General features: G+C 34.9%; 1 protein-coding gene across 1 annotated transcript; it reads right to left on the reverse strand.

Annotated features, from left to right (window-relative positions):
• Positions 1-457: 457 nt before the first annotated feature.
• LOC120526795 (trace amine-associated receptor 7a-like) lies at positions 458-1,435 on the reverse strand (the record flags this gene model as incomplete). Its single annotated transcript, XM_039749940.1, has 1 exon — positions 458-1,435. A coding segment is annotated over exon 1 (912 nt), but the record flags the coding sequence as incomplete, so codon positions are not given.
• Between the last annotated feature and the right edge of the window lie 8,315 nt (positions 1,436-9,750).

The raw sequence follows: 9,750 nt of genomic DNA on the forward strand, positions 1-9,750 counted from the left end.
CTCAACCGGTCTACCCCACAAGCCGGCGTCCTTCAAGAACCTAACTGAATTTTTCCCATAGGATCAGGGTTTCCATATGCTCAGGTATTTTTTAGGAAAGCAACCCCTGTGGATAATGAGAATTGGCTGTATATCAGACTAAGCACAACAAAGAGCTTTGTTTCTGTGGTTGTCTTCAATTGTTTGATCCATATGATCAAGCTCTCTGATACCTGACCATCACATCATTAATGATACCTTGGCAATAAAAAAGTGAAATAACAGTTGCTGAATTCATACTATATGTTAAATTAACCTACAACAATGATATGCAGTACTAATTGAAAACTACATATGTAATACCAATTCAAGGTAACAACTTTTGGTTTCTGTAATATTATTTTATTTTTCTTCAACATTAAGCACTTTTTACTGAGACGCATTTATAAAAATATTTGCAATATTGTTAAATATACAATCTAATTTTTGAAGAATTTTGTCTTAATATTTTACATGTAATAAGAAGCTTAAGGGCTTTGCGAAACCAAGGATAGAAGAATGCATATATCAAGGGATTGCAAGCAGAATTGACATAACCAAACCATGCTAAACTATCAAATACAACTGTTGGAGTTGCAAAATTGATATATACATCAATAGGAGCATCAATAAAATATGGGAGCCAACAAAGTAGAAAGACCCCCACAATTATCCCCAGTGTTTTAGCAGCCTTTTGTTCCCTTTTTTGATTCTCTCTCCTTGTTTTTTCTTCCACAGAAATTTTATCCTCCATGATTTTTATCATTCTAGCTTGTTTTCTTGCAACAGTAAAAATTTTTGCATAAATACATATCATGATCAAGCATGGCACATAAAATATTGCCGATGCAAGTATTGCCCAAAGTTTGTTAAACATAAGCATACAACCACCTTCACAAGACAAAATCTCAACCAATTCTTCAATACCTTGCACATTGGCCTTGGTGTAAATTAAACCAAAACTAAATATAGCTGGAAGTATCCATGCCATACCTATAAATATGTAAATCACCCTGACTGTGATCTTTGTTGTATAATAAAGAGGACTGCACACTGCATAATACCGATCAATAGCAATAAAGCATAAGTGGAAAATTGATGAATAGGAAAGTAAATTATCAATGCACAGTGAAATCTGGCAGAAAATAGACCCAAGATACCAACATGTTTCAACTGTTCTCATAATAGAAAAAGGCAACACACAAAGTCCCAGTAAAAAGTCAACTGTTGCCAGGGAGCAGACAAGGAAATTATTTGGTGAATGTAGCTGTTTAAAATGAGTTATGGATATTACTACAATTAGATTTCCACAAATGGTGATGATTGTAATTAATGCAAGAATTAAATACATTGCAGCTCTAGCGCCATGTGTCCTTGAGACCTTTATACAGGAGTTGTTCACATTTTCAAAGCAGTATTCAACTTTCTCCATTGGTAGAATGTGTTTCTTTAATGAATTAGACAATTCACACATTTATATTTAGAAGATTCAGAAGCATAACTGAAATGAGAAAAAGGAAGAGGTAACATTTTAGTTAATAAATGCTATTAACCATCAAATTTACATACCTTGTTTTTATCTGCTATGGTTTGTTGAAAAACTGAGCAAATCCTGAAGAAAACAAGTGGGACAAGAAGAACATTTTTTTAACATTCCAAACTCCAAAATGTTATGTTCTACTTTTTTTACACTAAGCTCTTTTCACATGAAATAAGCACCCATAAATGCATTAAGAACACTTTCTCTAGTTAATTATTGGTTCATCTATGCTGTATGACCCCCTGACTCAAAGATTTCTGTGTAATATTACCTTTATGCATACTATTAAGTAACCCCATTTTGGACATTTTGTCTTTTTTTAGTAAGCAAAGTTCTGGTTAATGAAGCACTGAGCATAAATGGCCTCATGTACAGAATCTCTTAACTTGTTACAACATCAAGGGTATATCATTCCACTGGCAGTGCTTAATTTCATCTAAACACAATTCCGACAGAACCAAAATTAAACAAACCAGAAGGAATTAAATCCCCACTCAAATATAAAAGAATTTTATTAAAATGTAAAGTAAACAAACTCTAATATTTAAAATGCAATGCAATGGCAAATGACAAATTGTAGTCTGTGACGATTTTTCTAAAGCAAAAAAAATAAATAAAAAATAAATACAACACACTGACCTAATTAAAATCATTAAATTACCATTTTAAATTATAACATTTACACTTTAAAATGTGAAAAATACAGATGTCATAATCAAGATAAAAGACCAGAGTTACAAACCTTTTCAGGATTCGTTTAAAGCTGAAAATATAAATCCAGGGTAAATTTCCCTTTATCTATAATTCTTATGTTTAATGATCAAAATTACAAGGGAATATTGTAACATATTAGCTACTTATTTTCCCAAAACCATTCTAATCTGCCACTTTACGGAGGAGTATAAAGTACTAATTTGTTAACCCTGCCCCTGAGGTCACATAAAAAATGCATTATAATTCTATCAATTGACAATACACCTATTATATGGTGTCAATTTTTGATCCTTCAGGGGAATTAAAGTTATGAAATGTTAATATGAAGTAATGAAGATATCATAATTTAATAACTAAACAAGATAAACAGCATTAAATCAGACACCTATTTTAAAATATGAGCACAAAAATAAAATGACAAACACAGACTGTGAAAGAAAATCACACTTGTCTAATAAACAAATATTGCTTCTTTTAGATAGCACCACATTATTGTTATTTACTAAGACATGTGACACCATTTTTAACAGCTAGAAAAATATAAGTGGAAGGAGACGCTGAAGAGCACAAGTGCCTGCACCTCATGACCTAATTTTACTGTCTTTCAGACGTATAAACACAATGTGAACAGAAATGTATAAATTGTTTGGGTTTATATATAATGTTTTAATAAATAAATAAATTGCAATATGCAAGACAAAGTTTCTTACTTTTATGCACATTGTGTTTATTTCTCGAATATATAGAGAGTACTCTAAATTCAATGCAGTAAAATAAGAAAATGGTGAAAAATAACTGTAAAAATGGTAGTGATGCCTAGCATCTATACCTACTGCCCACTGCTTTTTTTATACAGTTATACCTGTATTTTGTGTTCCATCATGCTGGGGTTTGCGGATGTGCTGTACTGTAATATTCTTCGGTCACTGTCTGTTGATTAGTTGCAGATATCAGCTGGCATAAATAAATGGGCTATCTACTATCACACAGCAGTCATCCACCAATAAATGGTCTTTTATTTGTTTATGACACAATATTGAATTGATCCACAGATGAAGACATTGTGGGGTTTTACTGTTTCCATGCCGCAATAGCCATAAAAAGTAATTGATGATTGCAAATCACCTGTGAGTATCAGATGCAACCCAAGGATTTAACTTCAATAATGTGAAGGTTTGATGTAGGGAGGTGGTGGGCAGACACAAAAACACATATCAATTAATATTCTTCTCAGAAGGTTTTCTTTATTACAGCCATATTATCTCTCGCCAAACAGTCCTGTTCTTCAGTTTTCTTTCTTGCTTTCTTTCTACATTTTTTCCATTACCAGAAAAAAGTCTGTCAAAGTAAACCTAGGTGAAACCTTACCACCAATATTCTTCAAAAGAATATGAAGGACACTGAAATATTATCAGCTCATACATGTTTGATTATTAACAAAAAGAAACATTTTAAATTACCTTAATAATGTATCTATAATATGTAATCATGCAAACACATTAATGCTTTTCATGATTAAATGATAGCACCTGAAGTTTAAATTTTAGTGTTCTAAATATTCAGAGAATTTTCAAACCCCCCATTCCCCAGGGACAAACAAAGCTTTATCTAATCTAATCTAATGTACCCCATCTGGCAACCATACAGGTCCTTACAATTGTCACAAGAATTATCAAGCTTATGAAGCATTTAACTAGTGGGAAGGAGATCTTACATTGCAAAGGATTTAATTGGTTGCTGTAGTTATGATGACAAACCCTCATAAATTAACAAATGGTCCTAAGATCACATTTTAGCATTATGATCCTTTTCAGAAAGTCACACCAGATAAAGTTGATTTTATATATTTTATGTTTATTAAGGAGGCACGGTGGAGCAGTGGTAGCGCTGCTGCCTCGCAGTAAGGAGACCTGGGTTCGCTTCCCGAGTCCTCCCTGCGTGGAGTTTGCATGTTCTCCTTGTGTCTGCGTGGGTTTCCTCCGGGTGCTCCAGTTTCCTCCCACAGACCAAAGACATGCAGGTTAGGTGCACTGGCGATCCTAGATTGTCCCTAGTGTGTGCTTGGTGGGTGTGTGTGTCCGTGTGCCCTGCTGTGGGCTGGCACCCTGCCCAGGGTTTGTTCCTGCCATGCGCCCTATGTTGGCTGGGATTGGCTCCAGCAGACCCCTGTATAGCGGGTTGGATAATGGATGGATGTTTGTTAAGCCTGTACAAGTTATTTCATTCATAAAAGTACAGTAAAGACTAGATCTTGTCTAAACTGGTAATGTGGAGATTCACAGAAGTATAACTAATAATACATATAAATTCAGACCAAGAATTAAATAAAATTACATTGTCTTTTTCAATATTTATGCAGATCTTAGAAATTTTGAATGTAGTTAGTTAATGCTTAATTAAAAAGTTAAAAAGTGTAGTGGATCTGAAGCATATTGAATGTGGGCTTGTAATGAGAAAGCATTATATTTTGTTTAAAATAAATGAACGGATAAATAATGTTTCAGGTTAACTATAATAAAGTTTTTTAATTTTACAGACACATTACTCTAAAATTCAGCAGTACATACTTTTAAGATTTGAAATCATATTCCTGAATGGCAGCAAATGTTAATTTCTGCTGTTTTTTTCTTAAAGATCAATATATTTCTGTTTTCAGACTATAGATTTAAAATTACATTTTAGCATTTTTTTCAGAGAAAATGACATGTATACAAATTTAAAAAATTATTTGTTACCTTTGGAATTAAGAATTTCACTGTACTCTGGACATGCAACAATAATGACCTATGAAAATAACCTCTTTCTTTCTTATATTGCTCATGATTGCCCATTATCAGATACTTGCTTTTTAAATGCTGTAACCATAATGTAGTAATAAAATATTAGTGAATATATTTGAGGAGACCAACTGTCACAATTATAAAACCAGTATCTACTACATTTAGAAGTAAATCGCTAAATCAACAAAAAGAGATGTGTAGAGAGCGTAACTGAAAGACTAGTTGCAATGCAAGCATTTGCATTTTGTAGATCTCAAGGTCCAAAAAAGAAACTATACAAAACTTCCTATTTTTTTATCTCATTTTCTACATAAGTTTGTTAATATTGTCTTTATTTTATCGTGTAAAAGTCAGTACATACATACTTAAAAAAGTGCACATTGCTTTATATTGCATTAATAACAACAATTATAACAGTATTATTTATCTTAGCATACTCAGCATAGATCATTGTTACTAAAAATTTACAAATCAGTTTACTTTAATATTTAAAAGAATTAATGTAATATTCAAAGCATCTAGCTTGACATGAAATAGTTTTTTGTTTTGCCAGTAAATATACTTTATCCTTAATTAGAGTTTCATCTTTATAATAAGCTTTTTGTAGAATATTTAAGGTAAACATACTCCACCTTACTCTGAGCTAGCCAAACAGACAAGACATGTTTTGTTTCTTCACATGTTCAGATAGATCTTCACTTACAGCCTGCAGTAATCTGCTTTTCTCATAAAAGACAGAAGACATTGAAACAACTGCATGTTCAGCTTTTTGCATTTATTGCAAAATATTCCAATTAGAAGAATTTATTTGTTCATTTTACAAACCTCATTATTCCAATACTAGGTCCCAAGGGACTGAAAAATATCTAGGCCACAAAGGGCACAATGTTTTCCTACAGGAAAAGTATACTGGTGAGTTTGTATATAATTACATCTACAGGGAGAACAGTTTGGAAGGCAGGGAACAAATCTTTCTCAGCAAAAAAAAATGAAGCAAAAAACCTGTAAATTAAGAAATGCACATATTAGCCTGGAAAGGATGCCAGTAGTTTACAAAACACATACAAACGTCTGTCAATCACTCTGGATATGGGAGGAAGTCAATGTACCTGAACAAGAGTCCCAAAGCATTATAGCATTCCAAAAATACTTTAAATGGCCACTAGAGGGGGAAATACCATGAAACCCTGACTAGTCACACAAAGGGAAATAAATAATCTTTATAATTAAAAAGATTCATTATTCAAAATATAATTTCCAAAGAGCACAATAAACACAGAAGGCAATGCCTTCGAACTGGGCACACCAAAGCAATCATAATCCCAATATGAAATCCCAAAGGCAAATTTAAAAAAATAGAGAAAAATAGGAAAATCAAAAATAAAAATACATATATAAAGTCTTATTCTATGAACCAAATATTTAAGACTTTTAAATACAGTGGTACCTCGGTATACGTCTGCTTTGGAATAAGTCCAACTTGGTATACGTCCTGTTTGGACACGAAAAATTCTGCTTGGTATACGACCTTTGTTTGGAATACGACTCGCGTGCTAACCTTGTTTACCTCTCTCGAGACAATGCCACGACTGCCCACGAGCGTTAGTGCACCAGTTGCTAGCATTCAGTGACCAACCCGCGCTATAACTCTCTGTGAACTTTCACGTGTGTGATATAGCGGGTCCACAGCTCCTGTCAAAGTCCAGCTTTAAAATAAATAATCACAGCTTGGTGACGGGGCGTGGTGGTTATGTGGCTGAAGGTTGTCAGGGCGATTAGCGATGTGGCCGTTTCTCACCAAAGTGCACTTGTGAGGGACCGTCCGCATTTATGATTGTTCCTGGGGCTGCTTATCTTGATAAACAGAAGCGCTAGTCGGCTAGAAGGGAAGGAAAAAGAAAGAACGGACGGGAGGTTGAGTGAGTGAGTGAGTGAGTGAGAGAGAGAGAAAGAGAGAGCGCGAGCGTGTGAAGTAGCTGAAGTAGGCAGAGTTAACGTCAGCTGCAAGTAGGGCAACTCCCCTGTTGGGAAGCAGGTAAAAGGTTTTTATTTTTAAAGAATGCTTCCTGCTCTATTTTAACTTTGTTGTTTTTAAGAAGACTTTTTCTATTGTTTTTAACCTCCACGTTTCACTTCTGATTTTATGGATTATTTATTGGAACTTTGGAGACTGCACTTTAATTTGAACACCTTGTTTTGTTAATTGTTTTAATAAAAGCACTTTGCACTTTTTCACCATCCCCTTGCTTTGTTGTTACCGATGAGGTTAGCAGTGAGGTACATTACCGACGGTGTAGGGTTCAAGGGCTCCCCGGCAGCAGATGGGAGCATACAGCAAACCTGCATCGTCACAACGTGATTTTGTGTTTTTTTCATATAAATTTGAATTGATTGTTGAAAAGTATGAAGGTGGCATGTGTATCCGGGACATGGCTGTTGCATACCGTTTGCCGAGAACGACGGTATCTACGAATGTGAAAAACAAAGATGTTATTAAAAAGTAAAGTGAGGTAAAATTTTCATTTATTTCATCTAATTGCTTTTGTATTTATGTATTTTAGTATTAAGCAGTGTTTGAATTATTTTATACAACCCCATCAATGTATAATATGCCAAGAGCAATAGGATTTTTTTTTTTCATGGGAACGGATTAATCATTTCCCATTATTTCTTATGGGAAAAATTTGTTTGGTATACGTCAAAGGGTCTGGAACGAATTAAGGACTATACCGAGGTTCCACTGTATTTAGCTATTTTGGGACCTTTTAAGACCATACCATTTACCTGTTCTTTGATTGCTTTACATTAAAATATATTTGAATATGTTATGTAAATGAACCTAACAGAACAAAGGCACTGTTCTAACACGTTAATGTGATTAACACGTCCATTTTTTAATTACCATATGTTTTGCTCCATAAGGCACACTTTTTTTCCCCATCCCCGTCTTATGGAGCAAATATTGCATCACAGACCGTGATGTGTATTACCTCACCTGTCCACGAGAAACCTCTGGGGACGCTTAACACTAGCATTACCAATGCCTATGAAAAAACATGTGAATCTGTCCCACCTTAAATTCCTTTGCACCTCTCCGTCAACGTCTTTTGTCTTATTAATGTGTCGATCAAGACAAGCAGCAAGCAGCCTACTATTCCATCCCCCCACCACCACAGAACGGCACAAAGTTCTCCCAATTCCTGTCTTGATTGATTATCTGGGAGTAAAGTGCCAGAGTTTTAGAATGGAAATAATATATCATTATTTGGAACACATGCATTTCATGCGTGTTCCATTTCTACAATAATCTGTGTAAACACAGCGTTAAAACAGAAACATTTTTCAAATTTTAGTAAAAAATGACAAAATGTAGACATAAACTGTATAATGTATGAAGCCTGAAGTCCAAAGATCAAATAAACAAGGTACAAATGTAACAACTTCTGTGGTGCATAGGTAAGAACTGCTGACTTGTAATCAAGGGACTGCTGGTTCGATTCTGGTTGCCTCACAAGTTTACCGTTTTGAGTAGTCAGTTGCTCTTATTGTTAATATTATGCAATAAAAACATATATTTGATTTGTGTCTGTAAGAGCCGGTGTAAATTTATACTGTAGAACTTGTAAAAGTTAGTGTTTTGTTTTCACTTTTATGGTCATGATCACGATACAGCACACCCCTTCCCTCCACCCCAGATCTGACGCTGTTAGTTTTTATTTGAAAACTAGGAATAACTGTGGATGTGAGTAGTGTTTTGAGACAATGGAACTGGGAAATTCTCTGATCTGGAGGGATAAAAGCTGACACACAAATGCTGGTGAATCTGCCTTCTTGGTATCTCATTGTCACTTGAATTTTTTTATTCTGTTTTACTGAGTGTTCCTGCTTACGCTGAATTAGTATGCACCTTATGGTCCATGAAGTCAAAGCAGCAATGACAAAAAACAGAGACACAGGTATATATGATATTTGGAATTATTTATTTTATGACCTGTACATTATATTTTGTAAAACACTGTGGCACTGATGCAACATTATTCATATTCATTCGCATGCCTTCTTGCAGTTGTACTCAGTGATCGCATTTTTTTTTTTTTCCGATCTTGCCCAGTCTCCACATTTTGGTGCATCGTGGTGTTTCTTTCATACTCCAGGACATGCAGAGGAAAGAATAGTACAGATAGATCAGTTCCATGTTATATACAATCATCAAATGCAAATGTTAACAGATCCCACATACCCAAGGACCTTCCTTCCTACATTTACGACGTGTACCTGTTGCAATGTACACACCTCTCTCTATGCTATGGTTCCTATTACATTGAAGGGGCACCTGACACTGACTGAGTTTGCTTTCCTGGGGGAAGCGGGGGTCTTGGAACAGAAGCTTGTTGATGTTGCATCTTTTTCTTTTTCCATCAACTTTTCTTGTAAGAAGTGACAACGAAGTTCCTCTGCAAGAAGAGCCAAGAACACTCATCTTTTCTTAGTGGACAACTTGCATGCCTTGTACAGTACATGTGCGTTGTCCGCCGCCTGTTCAAGCATGTTGTAGAACACAACAACCAGCCACCCACATGTTTCTCCTGCACTGAATAAGCTCACGCCTTCTGGTGCATGATGTCAACGCAGCACCGGGGAAAAAAAGAAAGAGACAAATATATGTGACATTTTGAAGAAATCATTTTATGACCCGAA

This window comes from Polypterus senegalus, chromosome 3 (assembly GCF_016835505.1).
Source record: "Polypterus senegalus isolate Bchr_013 chromosome 3, ASM1683550v1, whole genome shotgun sequence".
In the NCBI taxonomy this organism is placed as follows: Eukaryota; Metazoa; Chordata; class Cladistia; order Polypteriformes; family Polypteridae; genus Polypterus; species Polypterus senegalus.